Here is an 18565-nt window from a genome sequence, read left to right on the forward strand (position 1 = left end):
TGGGGACCAGGAGGATAAAACACATTCACACAAAGGTCACTGAACCAAGGTTTCCTATAATGTCCTTGTTCCTCCCTCGCTGAGTCCGTCTGTCATACAGCTAACAGGAACATTTACTGACATATATACAACATACATCGGCTTATACTGCCCACACAGAGGTGCTGCCACCGCTGTAACACTCACCTGCACCTATACTGCCCGCACAGGGGTGCTGCCACAGCTGTAACACTCACCTGCACCTATACTGCCCGCACAGGGGTGCTGCCACAGCTGTAACACTCACCTGCACCTATACTGCCCGCACAGGGGTGCTGCCACAGCTGTAACACTCACCTGCACCTATACTGCCCGCACAGAGGTGCTGCCACAGCTGTAACACTCACCTGCACCTATACTGCCCGCACAGGGGTGCTGCCACAGCTGTAACACTCACCTGCACCTATACTGCCCGCACAGGGGTGCTGCCACAGCTGTAATACTCACCTGGACCTATACTGCCCGCACAGGGGTGCTGCCACAGCTGTAACACTCACCTGCACCTATACTGCCCGCACAGGGGTGCTGCCACAGCTGTAACACTCACCTGCACCTATACTGCCCGCACAGGGGTGCTGCCACAGCTGTAATACTCACCTGGACCTATACTGCCCGCACAGGGGTGCTGCCACAGCTGTAACACTCACCTGCACCTATACTGCCCGCACAGGGGTGCTGCCACAGCTGTAATACTCACCTGCACCTATACTACCCGCACAGAGGTGCTGCCACAGCTGTAACACTCACCTGCACCTATACTGCCCGCACAGAGGTGCTGCCACCGCTGTAACACTCACCTGGACCTATACTGCCCGCACAGAGGTGCTGCCACCGCTGTAACACTCACCTGGACCTATACTGCCCGCACAGAGGTGCTGCCACAGCTGTAACACTCACCTGGACCTATACTGCCCGCACAGAGGTGCTGCCACAGCTGTAACACTCACCTGCACCTATACTACCCGCACAGAGGTGCTGCCACAGCTGTAACACTCACCTGGACCTATACTACCCGCACAGAGGTGCTGCCACCGCTGTAACACTTACCTGCACCTATACTGCCCGCACAGAGGTGCTGCCACCGCTGTAACACTCACCTGGACCTATACTACCCGCACAGAGGTGCTGCCACAGCTGTAACACTCACCTGCACCTATACTGCCCGCACAGAGGTGCTGCCACAGCTGTAACACTCACCTGGACCTATACTGCCCGCACAGAGGTGCTGCCACCGCTGTAACACTCACCTGCACCTATACTACCCGCACAGAGATGCTGCCACAGCTGTAACACTCACCTGCACCTATACTACCCGCACAGAGGTGCTGCCACAGCTGTAACACTCACCTGGACCTATACTACCCGCACAGAGGTGCTGCCACAGCTGTAACACTCACCTGCACCTATACTACCCGCACAGAGGTGCTGCCACCACTGTAACACTCACCTGCACCTATACTGCCCGCACAGAGGTGCTGCCACCGCTGTAACACTCACCTGGACCTATACTACCCGCACAGAGGTGCTGCCACAGCTGTAACACTCACCTGCACCTATACTACCCGCACAGAGGTGCTGCCACAGCTGTAACACTCACCTGCACCTATACTACCCGCACAGAGGTGCTGCCACCACTGTAACACTCACCTGCACCTATACTGCCCGCACAGAGGTGCTGCCACCGCTGTAACACTCACCTGGACCTATACTACCCGCACAGAGGTGCTGCCACAGCTGTAACACTCACCTGCACCTATACTACCCGCACAGAGGTGCTGCCACCACTGTAACACTCACCTGCACCTATACTGCCCGCACAGAGGTGCTGCCACCGCTGTAACACTCACCTGGACCTATACTGCCCGCACAGAGGTGCTGCCACAGCTGTAACACTCACCTGCACCTATACTGCCCGCACAGAGGTGCTGCCACAGCTGTAACACTCACCTGGACCTATACTGCCCGCACAGAGGTGCTGCCACCGCTGTAACACTCACCTGGACCTATACTACCCGCACAGGGGTGCTGCCACAGCTGTAACACTCACCTGCACCTATACTGCCCGCACAGAGGTGCTGCCACCGCTGTAACACTCACCTGGACCTATACTGCCCGCACAGAGGTGCTGCCACAGCTGTAACACTCACCTGCACCTATACTGCCCGCACAGAGGTGCTGCCACAGCTGTAACACTCACCTGCACCTATACTGCCCGCACAGAGGTGCTGCCACCGCTGTAACACTCACCTGGACCTATACTACCCGCACAGAGGTGCTGCCACAGCTGTAACACTCACCTGCACCTATACTGCCCGCACAGAGGTGCTGCCACAGCTGTAACACTCACCTGGACCTATACTACCCGCACAGAGGTGCTGCCACAGCTGTAACACTCACCTGCACCTATACTACCCGCACAGAGGTGCTGCCACAGCTGTAACACTCTCCTGCACCTATACTGCCCGCACAGAGGTGCTGCCACAGCTGTAACACTCTCCTGCACCTATACTGCCCGCACAGAGGTGCTGCCACAGCTGTAACACTCACCTGCACCTATACTGCCCGCACAGAGGTGCTGCCACCGCTGTAACACTCACCTGGACCTATACTGCCCGCACAGAGGTGCTGCCACCGCTGTAACACTCACCTGGACCTATACTGCCCGCACAGAGGTGCTGCCACCGCTGTAACACTCACCTGGACCTATACTACCCGCACAGAGATGCTGCCACAGCTGTAACACTCACCTGGACCTATACAATAAAGCACAGAGCTGCCAGAGACGCCATCTTGGAGATATTTAACAAAGATGTTGGTCTACGCCGACCAGGGATGAGAAGGTGTCGGCAGCTGGGATGCACCCTGTCGGCATCTGAGTTCCGAGTGCTGAGTCCTAAGACGCAGCATCAGATCTCTATTGCGACCATCGGCACGCAACTTGGCCCCATTTTCAGTAAAAAATGGTTTTGTAAGAACTGCGCTTATCAACTACACTACCTGGCAAACTGGTGGCTGCTGTGAACTGTGGGTAGGTGTACTACAAAACACTACTTACAAGAAGGGCATATATCAGAATATAAGTAGTTCAGCGCTCACCCTTGTTTGTATTGGCTAAACCTAATTATATGAAAAACACACTTGTATACAGGATTCTATTTTAAACAATAAATATACATGAACCAAATTAATTCACAATCTCCATATTTTATTGATAAAAATTATATATAGTGTAAGTGATCTTCAAAGAAAAATTAATATCTATATACCGGTATATAACTTACAAACAAACAAACATATAAAACTGGACACACAAACAGGACAATTCCCTGTGGGTACACTTAATAGCGTTTTACCCCACTTGGGTGGAGACGGGTTTTTCTTAAATACCGTTTCCGCAGTCTCTAAAAATCCCACTTGGATATCCAAAGTTTTTCCTGAATGGATATTGGCCCTCATTCCGAGTTGTTCGCTCGGTAAATTTCATCGCATCGCAGCGTTTTTCTGCTTAGTACGCATGCGCAATGTTCGCACTGCGACTGCGCCAAGTAAATTTGCTATGAAGATAGTTTTTTTACTCACAGCTTTTTCTTCGCTCCGGCGAACGTAATGTGATTGACAGGAAATGGGTGTTACTGGGCGGAAACACGGCGTTTTATGGGCGTGTGGATGAAAACGCTACCGTTTCCGGAAAAAACGCAGGAGTGGCTGGAGAAACGGGGGAGTGTCTGGGCGAACGCTGGGTGTGTTTGTGACGTCAAACCAGGAACGACAAGCACTGAACTGATCGCAGATGCCGAGTAAGTCTGAAGCTACTCTGAAACTGCTAAGTAGTTTGTAATCGCAATATTGCGAATACATCGTTCGCAATTTTAAGAAGCTAAGATTCACTCCCAGTAGGCGGCGGCTTAGCGTGTGTAACTCTGCTAAAATCGCCTTGCGAGCGATCAACTCGGAATGAGGGCCATTATTTCTGTACTGGTTAAAACCCCCCTTAGGGTGTAGAAGTTTCCTCCAATGTGGATTCAATTTCAACAGTCTCTGTATGGTGAACTCTAAAGTTACTAGTAAAATGTGAGATCAAGCAGTCTGTTTCAGGGGTTGTTGGTAGTATATTTAAATGGAAAATATTCCTACCGTTTCTATCAGTCAAATTCTGAAGCACTTCCCCCACCTGCAAGTGTTGTTATTCACCCTCCGGTGTAAGTCTTCCGCGATGCGGCGGTGATGCTGTCTGCCGGCAGACACCCGTCCGTGTGGCTCCGTTCTTCCTTGTTCCCGGACGCTGTACGGAGCGGGATCGACTTCTCCACGATCGACGCGTTTTGCCTGGTAGGCTTCGTCAGGATTGTAGTGAAGTCGATTTCCAGCCCAGCGCTGCTTAAATCGCTCCTGAAGTCTGTTCACTTCCGCCCTCAGTTCTGATGGCCATGAAGGCTTCCCTGCCCTCATGCAGTAATAATTGTTTCAAGTAGTGCTTTAAACCATGCGTAACGTTACACATATAGACAAACACACATTTAACATAAAAACTATTATTTTATCATGTATTAAAATGGTTCATTATTTACATCTGATGGTCTTAATTGCTCCTGAGGTGGAACTCCCTCCCGCCCTCAGTTAAAATGGTAAATATGGCTTCCCTGCCCTCACAAAGTGCTAATAAAAACTTCTGCTCAAGAGTGTTTATAATCTCCTTCTACTAAGTGTTATATATTATGATTCATATAAGGAGAATGGTTCTTATTAAAACCTAACTAAACTGCTGTAATACTACTATGACTACAGGGAAGGTATAATCTCTATATCTATATTAAATCCTCTTGGAGTGTTTCGTATCGCAATTCATATAAGGAAGATGGTTTTTATTAAAAATGAATTACAGTGCTGTAATGTTCAAATCACTTCAGGAAAGGTATAATCTCCAAGTCTATATTAAGTCCTCTGGGAGTCAGGGTGCCAAGTTCATATATTAGTTTTTATGTTATATGTGTGTTTATTTTTATATACAACATTGTGTAGGCTTTTAAGCAATATTTTCTTAAATCAGCACTGTTTAAGGGCAAGGTAGCCGTTTTGATCATTGTAATTGAGGACGGTAGTGGGAAAGTACCTCAGGATTGATTAAGATCATTACATATAAATCATGCAATTTTTTAAATATTTAATAAATCTATAATTTTTATGATATGTGTGTGTCTGTTCTTATATGCAGTTATGTGGGGACTTGAATACCACCTTTTCAAATTATTAGCACTTTGTGAGGGCAGGGAAGCCATATTTACCATTTTAACTGAGGGCGGAAGGGAGTTCCACCTCAGGAGCAATTAAGACCATCAGATGTAAATAATGAACCATTTTAATACATGATAAAATAATAGTTTTTATGTTAAATGTGTGTTTGTCTATATGTGTAACGTTACGCATGGTTTAAAGCACTACTTGAAACAATTATTACTGCATGAGGGCAGGGAAGCCTCCATGGCCATCAGAACTGAGGGCGGAAGTGAACAGACCTCAGGAGCGATTTAAGCAGCGCTGGGCTGGAAATCGACTTCACTACAATCCTGACGAAGCCTACCAGGCGAAACGCGTTGATCGTGGAGAAGTCGATCCCGCTCCGTACAGCGTCCGGGAACAAGGAAGAACGGAGCCACACGGACGGGTGTCTGCCGGCAGACAGCATCACCGCCGCATCGCGGAAGACTTACACCGGAGGGTGAATAACAACACTTGCAGGTGGGGGAAGTGCTTCAGAATTTGACTGATAGAAACGGTAGGAATATTTTCCATTTAAATATACTACCAACAACCCCTGAAACAGACTGCTTGATCTCACATTTTACTAGTAACTTTAGAGTTCACCATACAGAGACTGTTGAAATTGAATCCACATTGGAGGAAACTTCTACACCCTAAGGGGGGTTTTAACCAGTACAGAAATAATATCCATTCAGGAAAAACTTTGGATATCCAAGTGGGATTTTTAGAGACTGCGGAAACGGTATTTAAGAAAAACCCGTCTCCACCCAAGTGGGGTAAAACGCTATTAAGTGTACCCACAGGGAATTGTCCTGTTTGTGTGTCCAGTTTTATATGTTTGTTTGTTTGTAAGTTATATACCGGTATATAGATATTCATTTTTCTTTGAAGATAACTTACACTATATATAATTTTTATCAATAAAATATGGAGATTGTGAATTAATTTGGTTCATGTATATTTATTGTTTAAAATAGAATCCTGTATACAAGTGTGTTTTTCATATAATTAGGTTTAGCCAATACAAACAAGGGTGAGCGCTGAACTACTTATATTCTGATATTGGCCCCATTTTCGGCTACACTGGCTAGGCTAACCCCCGCCCCTAAATGCCGAACCCCTGTCAATCAGGCTGTAGCATCAGGGCACTGCGGGCGATCACGCAGGACCCGTTCTACAAACGCGCAGCCGCCCCACCGTCAGAAATGAACGCAAACCATCAATTTTTGCGTATATTTCTGACTGGTGGATGGGGTCTGGGGTATTATAATGTATGGTGAATTGTTATTACGCGGTGTCTTACGGTGTCTCGCTCTCCCTCTTCCCTATCACCGACAAGTCTTGTTTTCAGGATTTCATAATCGAAAGGCAAGAAGATTGACTTATTAAGCAAATCCTGAAAACATGTTGGGTATGGGATACCGGCAGTCAGAATACAGACACAGGCATGCTGACTGCTTTGACTGCCGACAGGGGTGCAGGATTTTAACCCTCCCCCTTACCCCCCCTCCCCCTCCCCCCCCCCAGTAGAATACAGACGCAGGCATCCTGATTGCTTTGAATGCCGACAGGGGTGCAGGAGGCGCAAACTCTAACCCTCCCACTTACCCTTACCGCCCCCCTCCCCTTCCGCCTAAACCTGACCATCCCCCCACAGCCTAAGCCCAACCCTCCCCGGCATACTGACATTCGGGATCCCAACTACATCCCCTTCCAGTACTGGGATGTTAATAATCAGATCAATAAGACACATCAACTTGGAGTAGACTGACAGTCATAGAAATACCACGGATGAACCAAACACTGTCATACCCAAAGCCGTACTCCCAAATTTGGGCTTCTCTGGATAAGAGCCCTATGCAAGACCATTTTCCCCATTCTCTGCTGTGAAATATTAGGACAAGCTGTTAGTCGTACTGTCACAGAGATGTGCGACTCTCCAGCAGATGATTGATTGATAAGACAATCGTTAGTTCCATCTCTGGGGAAGAGGAGTGAGAATGAGAACGGGAGATTGTTATATAGAAAAGCCTCCGTATAGCATCCACTTTCTTGCACCTATCATTGACCAGCAACACATGATAATGTATTTTTCATTTGTTTCCTTTTTTACAGTACAAACAATTGAACAAACAATTGAACAAATTTGTCAGATACCCTGACCGTAACAAAAAGATAATTATGCAACCTTCTCTACGAGACATTCTCCTGCTTACGCAGTAATGATGCATGTGTAAAATGCTCTGCAGTCTATGATATTGCACGTAGAACTGATGTTATCTATGACGGGCTGCTAGACCCCCCCGCCCCAGTTCATTCCGGCCGCCAGGCCACAGTCTTTTGATCAATAACCTGCAATTTGTCTCAAAATAAAGTTTAAGCACGGCTGAGCTGTTTGTGCTCTGCAAGACCTCAGCAACAGACTCAATTATAAAACAAGGGCCACTCGATAAATCCATATTTACTAAGAACAATACACTGTTCTGGATCATTAGGCAGATAGCTGGTATTGATGTCTTTAAGTGCCTATTAATGCTCAGCAATCAACGACACACTTTGAAGTAGTAGTAACAGAGGCAAAATAACAGACTGAAAGGAGGACACCACACCATCCGAGCATCCGTCACGTAGACCTGACTCAAAGACGGCCACACAGAAATTTCTATTTTTGTCTGTTAGTACATATGAGAGTGGGAAAGCAGTCCGACTTCACCTACAGGCACCAAGCTAGTCTATCAATGTTTCCTGCCGCCTGGGCTCTGCATTGTGCTGACTCGGATCCTTAATAGTCAGCTCTGGAACGATGGTTATGGTGGAGATTGAGGCTACTGGGTAGTCCTTGCTCCCAGTTTGGGGGAAACTGGACTTTTGAAACAGGGGCATTGTGGTCTCTTGGTCCATACCTGCACGTTTTCCACTTCCGTCGGGCAAGTAGGAAACCGTCCTGCTCGATACTTGCCAGAACAAATCCTTGAGAGCCTTGCGGAACTCCTTCCTCATGAGGCAGTAGATCACAGGATTTAGGCAGCTGTTACTGTGGGCAAGGCACACCGTGATGGGGTAAACAAATGTATGAAAGTAGTAATATGCATCACTCCATTGCACCACTTCATACTTCATGAGGATCCCCCAGAAAATGCCGGCATGGTTGGGGAACCAGCAGATGAAGAAGACGATGATAACCAGCTGGATCGAGTTGGTGATCCTGCTTTGCCTGTGTTGGTTGTTGGCATTGACCTTATGTTGTCGCAGGAAGTTTAATAGCATAATGTAGGATGAAGATATCACCACCAGAGGTATGACAAATGCAATGATGACCCTCTGAAGATGGTAGGTGGCCAGCCACTTCTTGCCCGGAAACTTGAGAAGACAAAGCTCTTCCCCGTGGACTTTTTCCGTGCTGGCAAAAATTGTAGTTGGCATTGTGGCCACCACAGACAAAAGCCAGAGGGCAAAGCTGATCCATTTGGCAACAGAAGTGGAGACCCTGCACCTAAGGCTCATTGCCGAGGCTACCGACCAGTATCTGGTCACCGCCATGGCGGTAAGGAGGAAAACATTGTTGTAGACATTTAGGAGAGTCATAGTCAGGATAATCTTGCACATGAGATTACCAAAAGGCCAGCTGAAGTCCAAGATGGCATCCACAGCCCAAAATGGCAGGGTGATGGCGAACTGGAAGTCGCTTAGGGCCAGGCAGAAAACGAAGATGTCTATGGCCGTGAGACCGGCGACTTTCTTAGCCCTGATGAGGTACATGACAAAGAAGTTGCCCAGCAGTCCCACCGCGCAGACCAAAGAGTAGACGGCGGCAATAATAATTCGGAAACTCTCCAGCCCATAGGTTGGTATGATGGCATCATCGTCCACGCTGATGCCTTGCAAAGCCTCGGACGTGTTGCCAACCATCAGAGAGGAGAAGTTGAGTTCCATCTTTCCCAGGTGTCTCCTAGAGGTAGCCAGTCAACAGTGGGAAACTAGAAGACACAAGCCGTAAGACATGGCAGCAAATTCCTGAGGTGTTGCGGTGCTACAGGTGACCAAACTCATCTTCTGCAGGCGACAACTGGATGCAACCCAGCTTTCTGAAACCAAGCACCGGTGCTCAAATCTGCTGCTAGCACTGCAATCCCAGGTTAGTTCTCAGCTGTCATCTGAAAGGTGACCGGTGTGGCTGCGTCTTGCTCCATGGCTGCTTCTTGAGTGTGTTGCAGAGTTCTGACTGCCTCACCCTTATTCCTGGAATCACGCTTTACTGGACTGTCTTGAGTAGCAGCAGTTCAGGGCACTACAGCAGCGTGATAGTCCCAGCGTGTTGCTTGCTCCTGCCTTGTCTGTGCACAAGTGGTGGGGGCTGTTCTGCAGAGGAGGCAAGGCTTCTGCCCAGCACTTCACGTGCTTGGATGAAACTAGTTTATGTCTCATGGAGAGCAAACAGAGCAGAATGCAGAGACGGGGCCAGGAAAACAGGCTGATCAAAATGAAATTATTTTATGGCCAATGTTATATAGCTCTGCAACAAGGAACGGTGCAAGGTCCGCACTCTGCAGAACCAATGCTCCGATCTTTGAAGTGCTATAGGATTTGAGCGTAGACCCTGCAGAGCTGCTCTGTGTGACCGCCAATATGAATATGTTATTATAAGAGCTGTGGGGACATGTTCCTATATTAGTGTTCAGTCAGGGAGCGCCCATTACACATGATCTATAGCAACTGCATGTGATCAGGGAGTAAGGGGTTAAGTAAAATCCATTATGGGAAATATTCCTTCTTTTTTTTTTTTTTTTTTTATGGGATGTTCTGCAATAGATATTTGGAACATATGCAGATGAAACAGGTCAATGTTCTGCAGTTCTCCAGAAAACTCAGAGGGTATATGGTATAGTGCAATGTTCTGCAGATCACTAGAGGGGACAGTAATGTAATAATCTGCAGGATATATCACTATGTACCTGTCAGGGGGTAGATGGGACAGAGCAATGTTCTGCAGATCACCATACCTCCCAACTTTTCCCTTCTGTAAAGAGGGACACACGCGCGGCTTTGCCGCGCGCACTCCCGAAAATGGGGGTGTGACCTACGAAAAGGTGCGTGGCTTCGCGGGAGGACCCGCGATTGCGAGCCATGCACCCGTTTTTGTCACTGAAGGGGCATGCCCAGCGCTCTGTGAGCTGCTGGCATGCCCCCTCTCCCTCTGTCTCCAATGAATAGACGCTGTGCGTATGCGCACAGCATCTATTCACCGCTGCTCTGCTAAGCAGGGCAGCGAGAGACAGAGCCTCCCAACTGCCCCCCCCCCACCCCCCCACCGCGGGACACTGCGGCCCGCGGGTGGGACAGCGGGACAGTCCCCAAAAAACGGGACTGTCCCGCGAAAATCGGGACAGTTGGGAGGTATGAGATCACTAGAGAGGTCAGTAATGTAATAATCTGCAGAATATATCACTATGTATCTGCCAGGGGGTAGATGGGACAGAGCAATGTTCTGCAGATCACTAGAGAGGTCAGTAATGTAATAATCTGCAGAGTATATCACTGTGTACCTGTCAGGGGGTAGATGGGACAGAACAATGTTCTGCAGATCACTAGAGAGGTCAGTAATGTAATAATCTGCAGTATATATCACTATGTACCTATCAGGGGGTAGATGGGACAGAGCAATGTTCTGCAGATCACTAGAGAGGTCAGTAATGTAATAATCTGCGGAGTATATCACTATGTACCTGTCAGGGGGTAGATGGGACAGAGCAATGCTCTGCAGATTACTAGAGAGATCAGTAGTGTAATAATCTGCAGGATATATCACTATGTACCTGTCAGGGGGTAAATGGGACAGAGCAATGTTCTGCAGATCACTAGAGAGGTCAGTAATGTAATAATCTGCAGAGTATATCACTATGTATCTGCCGGGGGGTAGATGGGACAGAGCAATGTTCTGCAGATCACTAGAGGGGTCAGTAATGTAATAATCTGCAGAATACATCGCCATGTACCTGTCAGGGGGTAGATGGGACAGAGCAATATTCTGCAGATCACTAGATGGGTCAATGACGTAATAATCTGCAGAATATATTGCTATATACCTCTCAGGGGTAGATTGGACAGAGTAATGTTCTGCAGATCACTAGAGGGGTCTGTAATGTAATAATCTGCAGAATATATCGCTATGTACCTGTCAGGGGCTGGATGGGACAGAGTAATGTTCTGCAGATCACTAGAGAGGTCAGTAATGTAATAATCTGCAGAATATATCACTATGTAACCTGTCAGGGGGTAGATGGGACAGAGCAATGTTCTGCAGATCACTAGAGAGGTCAGTAATGTAATAATCTGCAGGATATATCACTATGTACCTGTGAGGGGGTAGATGGGACAAAGCAATGTTCTGCAGATCACTAGAGAGGTCTGTAATGTAATAATCTGCAGGATATATCACTATGTACCTGTCAGGGGGTAGATGGGACACAGCAATGTTCTGCAGATCACTAGAGAGGTCAGTAATGTAATAATCCGCAGAGTATATCACTATGTATCTGTCAGGGGGTAGATGGGACAGGGGGGCAGATGGGACAGGGGGCAGATGAGAGAGGGGGCAGATGGGAGAGGGGGCAGATGGGACAGAGGGTAGATAGGACAGGGGGTAAATAGTAGAGGGGGTAGATGGGACAGGGGGTAGATAGGACAGGGGGTAAATAGTAGAGGGGTAGATGGGACAGGGGGTAGATGTGATAGGGGGTAGATAGGACAGGGGGTAAATAGTAGAGGGGGCAGATGGGGACAGGGGGTAGATAGGAGAGAGGGTAGATAGGACAGGGGGCAGATGGGACAGGGGGCAGATGGAACAGGGGGTAGATAGGACAGGGGGTAGATAGGACAGGGGGTAAATAGTAGAGGGGGTAGATGGGACAGGGGGTAGATAGGAGAGGGGGTAGATGTGACAGGGGTAGATAGGACAGGGGGTAAATAGTAGAGGGGGCAGATGGGACAGGGGGTAGATAGGAGAGGGGGTAGATAGAGGGGGCAGATAGGACAGGGGGTAGATAGGACAGGGGGTAGTTAGGAGAGGGGGCAGATGGGACAGGGGGTAGATAGGAGAGGGGGCAGATGGGACAGGGGGTAGATAGGAGAGGGGGTAGATGTGACAGGGGGTAGATAGGACAGGGGGTAAATAGTAGAGGGGGCAGATTGGACAGGGGGTAGATAGGAGAGGGGGTAGATAGGTCAGGGGGCAGATGGGACAGGGGGTAGATAGGACAGGGAGTAGTTAGGAGAGGGGCAGATGGGACAGGGGGTAGATAGGACAGGGGGCAGATGGGACAGGGGGTAGATAGGACAGGAGGTAGTTAGGAGAGGGGGCAGATGGGACAGGGGGTAGATAGGAGAGGGGGCAGATGGGACAGGGGGTAGATGGGAGAGGGGGTAGATGTGACGGGGTAGATAGGACAGGGGGTAAATAGTAGAGGGGCAGATGGGACAGGGGGTAGATAGGAGAGGGGGTAGATAGGACAGGGGGCAGATGGGACAGGGGGTAGATAGGACAGGGTGTAGTTAGGAGAGGGGGCAGATGGGACAGGGGGTAGATAGGACAGGGGGTAGATAGGACAGGGGGTAGTTAGAAGAGGGGGCAGATGGGACAGGGGGTAGATAGGAGAGGGGGCAGATGGGACAGGGGGTAGATAGGAGAGGGGGTAGATGTGACAGGGGGTAGATAGGACAGGGGGTAAATAGTAGAGGGGGCAGATGGGACAGGGGGTAGATAGGACAGGGGGCAGATAGGAGAGGGGGCAGATGGGACAGGGGGTAGATAGGAGAGGGGGTAGATGTGACAGGGGGTAGATAGGACAGGGGGTAAATAGTAGAGGGGGCAGATGGGACAGGGGGTAGATGTGACAGGGGGTAGATGTGACAGGGGGTAGATGTGACAGGGGGTAGATAGGACAGGGGGTAAATAGTAGAGGGGGCAGATGGGACAGGGGGTAGTTAGGAGAGGGGGCAGATGGGACAGGGGGTAGTTAGGAGAGGGGGCAGATGGGACAGGGGGTAGATAGGAGAGGGGGCAGATGTGACAGGGGGTAGATAGGACAGGGGGTAAATAGTAGAGGGGCAGATGGGACAGGGGGTAGATAGGAGAGGGGGTAGATAGGACAGGGGGCAGATGGGACAGGGGGTAGATAGGACAGGGGGTAGTTAGGAGAGGGGGCAGATGGGACAGGGGGTAGATAGGACAGGGGGTAGATAGGACAGGGGGTAGATAGGACAGGGGGTAGTTAGAAGAGGGGGCAGATGGGACAGGGGGTAGATAGGAGAGGGGGCAGATGGGACAGGGGGTAGATAGGAGAGGGGGTAGATGTGACAGGGGGTAGATAGGACAGGGGGTAAATAGTAGAGGGGGCAGATGGGACAGGGGGTAGATAGGAGAGGGGGTAGATAGGACAGGGGGCAGATAGGAGAGGGGGCAGATGGGACAGGGGGTAGATAGGAGAGGGGTAGATGTGACAGGGGGTAGATAGGACAGGGGGTAAATAGTAGAGGGGGCAGATGGGACAGGGGGTAGATGTGACAGGGGGTAGATAGGACAGGGGGTAAATAGTAGAGGGGGCAGATGGGACAGGGGGTAGTTAGGAGAGGGGGCAGATGGGACAGGGGGTAGATAGGAGAGGGGGCAGATGGGACAGGGGGTAGATAGGAGAGGGGGCAGATGGGACAGGGGGTAGATAGGAGAGGGGGCAGATGGGACAGGGGGTAGATAGGAGAGGGGGTAGAGTGTATTGAAATACCAGCACCATGTTTCTGGTGGTATAGTGGTGGCTTAGTTGGTACAGTGGGTCCATCAGCTCGGTGTCCATCAGTGACGTCATGATGACTTCCAGTAGACCTCTAACCCTCCCCTAGTACCTACCCCTAACCTCCCCTCCTGTAGCCTACCCCCAACCCTCCGCACAGAAGCGGGTTCAGTATGTATTCCCGATGAATGGAATACAGATGGTCTGAATACCGGCATCCCGGCCATTACAATCCTGACAGCCCCGCATTAACCCCCTAATCTTCCCCTGTCCCCTACCCTAACCCTCCCCGGGGGTGCCTAACCTTACCCGGGGGTGCCTAACCCTCCCTTCCCCGCTGACTATACCTAACCCTTCCCGCTTGGTGCCTAACCCCAACCTTCCTGTCCCTACACCCTAACCCCACTTCTAATGGCTAAACCTAACCCCCCCCCCCCCCCCCCCCACCCGCAGCAGGACCAGAGCGCGTGCTGCTGAGAGGACGTCCGGGATTCTCTGCATTGGTTATCTGATGCCAGGCATCCTTACTATGTCGGAATTGTGGTGTCGGTATTATGGCCGCTGGGTGGGATTCAGGTGTTGGTACTTTGGCATTTTGCGTCCCAATCCTACCCCTCTGCTACCGCAACCAAACCCAACCCTTCTATGCTGCAGCCTAATTGTACGCCCCCCTCACTGCCACAGCCTAACCCCAACTCTCTGCTGCCGCAGCCTACCCCAAACCGCTGCTGCTGCAGACTAACCCCAACCCTCCACTGACGCAGCCCAACCCTGCCCCTCCTCTGCCACAACCTAACCTAACCGTCAGCTGCCGCAACCTAACCCCAACCCTCCACTGACGCAGCCCAACCCTGCCCCTCCTCTGCCACAACCTAACCTAACCGTCAGCTGCCGCAACCTAACCCCAACCCTCCACTGACGCAGCCCAACCCTGCCCCTCCTCTGCCGCAGCCTAACCTGACCCTCTGCTGCCGCAGCCTAACCCCAACCCTCTACTGACGCAGCCCAACCCTGCCCCTCTTCTGCCACAGCCTAACCTAACCCTCTGCTGTCGCACCCTAACCCTATCCCTCTACTGATGCAGCCCAACCCTGCCCCTCCTCTGCCGCAGCCTAACCTAACCCTCTGCTGCCGCAGCCTAACCCCAACCCTCTACTGACGCAGCCCAACCCTGCCCCTCCTCTGCCGCCGCCTAACCCTCTGCTGCCGCAGCCTAACCCCAACCCTCCACTGATGCAGCCCAACCCTGCCCCTCCTCTGCCGCAGCCTAACCTAACCCTCTGCTGCCGCAGCCTAACCCCAACCCTCCACTGACGCAGCCCAATCCTGCCCCTCCTCTGCCGCAGCCTAACCTAACCCTCTGCTGTCGCACCCTAACCCTATCCCTCTACTGATGCAGCCCAACCCTAACCCTCTGCTGCCGCAGCCTAACCTAACCCTCTGCTGTCGCACCCTAACCCTATCCCTCTACTGATGCAGCCCAACCCTGCCCCTCCTCTGCCGCAGCCTAACCTAACCCTCTGCTGCCGCAGCCTAACCCCAACCCTCTACTGACGCAGCCCAACCCTGCCCCTCCTCTGCCGCAGCCTAACCTAACCCTCTGCTGCCTTAGCCTAACCCCAACCCTCTACTGATGCAGCCCAACCCTGCCCCTCCTCTGCCGCAGCCTAACCTAACCCTCTGCTGCCGCAGCCTAACCCCAACCCTCCACTGATGCAGCCCAACCCTGCCCCTCCTCTGCCGCAGCCTAACCTAACCCTCTGCTGCCGCAGCCTAACCCCAACCCTCCACTGACGCAGCCCAATCCTGCCCCTCCTCTGCCGCAGCCTAACCTAACCCTCTGCTGTCGCACCCTAACCCTATCCCTCTACTGATGCAGCCCAACCCTAACCCTCTGCTGCCGCAGCCTAACCTAACCCTCTGCTGTCGCACCCTAACCCTATCCCTCTACTGATGCAGCCCAACCCTGCCCCTCCTCTGCCGCAGCCTAACCTAACCCTCTGCTGCCGCAGCCTAACCCCAACCCTCTACTGACGCAGCCCAACCCTGCCCCTCCTCTGCCGCAGCCTAACCTAACCCTCTGCTGCCTTAGCCTAACCCCAACCCTCTACTGACGCAGCCCAACCCTGCCCCTCCTCTGCCGCAGCCTAACCTAACCCTCTGCTGCCGTAGCCTAACCCCAACCCTCTACTGACGCAGCCCAACCCTGCCCCTCCTCTGCCGCAGCCTAACCTAACCCTCTGCTGCCTTAGCCTAACCCCAACCCTCTACTGACGCAGCCCAACCCTGCCCCTCCTCTGCCGCAGCCTAACCTAACCCTCTGCTGCCGTAGCCTAACCCCAACCCTCTACTGACGCAGCCCAACCCTGCCCCTCCTCTGCCGCAGCCTAACCTAACCCTCTGCTGACGCAGCCCAACCCTGCCCCTCCTCTGCCACAGCCTAACCTAACCCTCTGCTGTCGCACCCTAACCCTATCCCTCTACTGATGCAGCCCAACCCTAACCCTCTGCTACCGCAGCCTAACTCCAACCCTCCTCTGCTGCAGCTTACTCCAACCCTCCGCTGATGCAGACTAACCCTGACCCTCCACTGACGCAGCCTAACCCGACCCTCCGCTGACGCAGCCTAACCCTGCTCCTCCTCTGCCGCAGCCTAACCCTGACTCTTTGCTGTCACAGCCTATTCCTAACCCTCCACTGCCGCAACCTAACCCTCTGAGTCCCTCCCGAATGTCGGCATTTCACATGTTGACATTTCACATCAACACAGTAAACAAGTTGACATTCTACAGATGCCAACTTGATAAATGTTGACATTTCAATGTTGTCGACATAACTGTTGACATTGCAGTGTTGACATTATGATTGTAAATTTTCAAATTATGGCTACATTCCACAGAGGAAACTGTGTATGGTTAAGGGGGGGGGGGGGGGGGGGGTCAAACCTTCTAAAAAGTGCAGGTCAGGCGCCATCATTTTATAGTCATAGTTAGAATCTGGTTGCTATAGGCAACAACCCACATTTCTTTGTAAGAAGGTTTGATGAATCTCCCCCTAACGGTGGTGCACTCGCTGTTGAGTTGGGATTAGCAGCTATAAAATGACTTGGCCCTCAGTAAATGTGTGCTGGCCGCTGGGGACTACATTGTTAACCATACCACGGAATACAGTGCGCATTGCAGTGCATACATTTACACAGTTAACGCATCGCTGAAAACTATTGCCAATGAGTTACCTCAAGTACTGTATAGCCGTTAATAATTAACAGGTCTCTCATCTTTTTAATGTAGCCCTCAGGAAAATATTGGTTTTCTGTACAGTAAAGGGCCTGAGATTGGCGCACTTGTTCCTCACGCGCAGTGTAGTCAGCAGACGTTTCTCTGGGTCGACCCAGGGTTCACAAGAACATAGGTGAATAATTTCCTAGGCCTTGTACGACATCTGAGGCACTTTACCATTAATATTCATGAGGGAACGGCCCATCATGACTCCACAGGCTGCACAAAATGGCTGCCTCCTCTGTAGGTCCTATGAGGGTGTATCTCATAGTTGCCAACTTTCTGTGGGAGGCATTGGGAAGGGGGGGGGGGGTGATGTTGGGATCATGTCATTGTGGCAGGAATTGCGTCATCTGCTGCATGTATATGCATTTAATGGGGAAAACTGGGGTCATATATTTCTAATGTTATTTATTTATGAAGACATAATTGTCTTGTCCAAGAAATGACGTCCGCTATTACAAAAGCTGAATAAACAGAGGACCATAGCTCACAGACCGCAGCAGTGAGCTATATGGATTTGTGCACTGGAACATGGCAAGTGATGCGTCAGCAGCTTAACCAACTGCAGCCTCAGCTTTTTCATTCAGACGTGGGTGCCATTAGGACACGGTGCTGAATATATGGAAGGAGCGCCAGCTGTCTAATATGGACAGGAGAAAGCATTACAGAAACAGCCAGGAACCATGGGGCAGCTATCTGCAAATGAACACATTTTTGTAGGCGCTGTCCTAAAATGAAAAGACGTTTAATGCAATATTTGCAGTTGGGTGGTTTTCCAATGACCGGATGACCCTAGAGTCTGCGTACACTCCGTCTCCTGTCACAAACGATAACACCTTTCATTGTTACTATCCCGTGTGTGTCTATGGACATAAAGTGCACTCATCGAGTATGGAGAGAGGGGAATGTCAATAACGTAAGACCAACAGTGGTGCTATACATGTGGACTGCACATTCCTCATATACCTGCAACACCACTGCGAGACGGAATGTAGCCCTGACTTGGAGCAAATGCCACAATACGTGGGGAGACAAGTTCTTCTGTTTTAGAAGACCCCTTTTCCTCCAAAAACATGGGTTCGACCTGGGCATCTGAACACGGTTTCAAGCCGTGTCACATCGAGGGGCTGGACCTAGGTTAGATAGGGGTCTTCCCTCTGCCGGCGCTTGGAGATGACATCATGTCTGAGCACTGGTGAGCCT

At 50.8% G+C, this 18565-nt stretch overlaps 1 protein-coding gene across 1 annotated transcript; it reads right to left on the reverse strand.

Moving 5' to 3' along the window:
* Positions 1–6971: 6971 nt before the first annotated feature.
* RXFP4 (relaxin family peptide/INSL5 receptor 4) lies at positions 6972–9688 on the reverse strand. Its single transcript, XM_063947976.1, has one exon. It carries the CDS (start codon positions 9229–9231, stop codon positions 8026–8028), a length of 1206 nt encoding a protein of 401 aa, XP_063804046.1. The 5' UTR covers positions 9232–9688; the 3' UTR covers positions 6972–8025.
* Positions 9689–18565: the final 8877 nt, after the last annotated feature.

The sequence above is a fragment of the Pseudophryne corroboree genome, chromosome 12, assembly GCF_028390025.1.
Source record: "Pseudophryne corroboree isolate aPseCor3 chromosome 12, aPseCor3.hap2, whole genome shotgun sequence".
In the NCBI taxonomy this organism is placed as follows: domain Eukaryota; kingdom Metazoa; phylum Chordata; class Amphibia; order Anura; family Myobatrachidae; genus Pseudophryne; species Pseudophryne corroboree.

Excerpts from the sequence above, each read along its gene's own strand:
- RXFP4 (XM_063947976.1), bottom strand. The coding sequence starts at position 9,231 with ATGGAACTCAACTTCTCCTCTCTGATGGTTGGCAACACGTCCGAGGCT.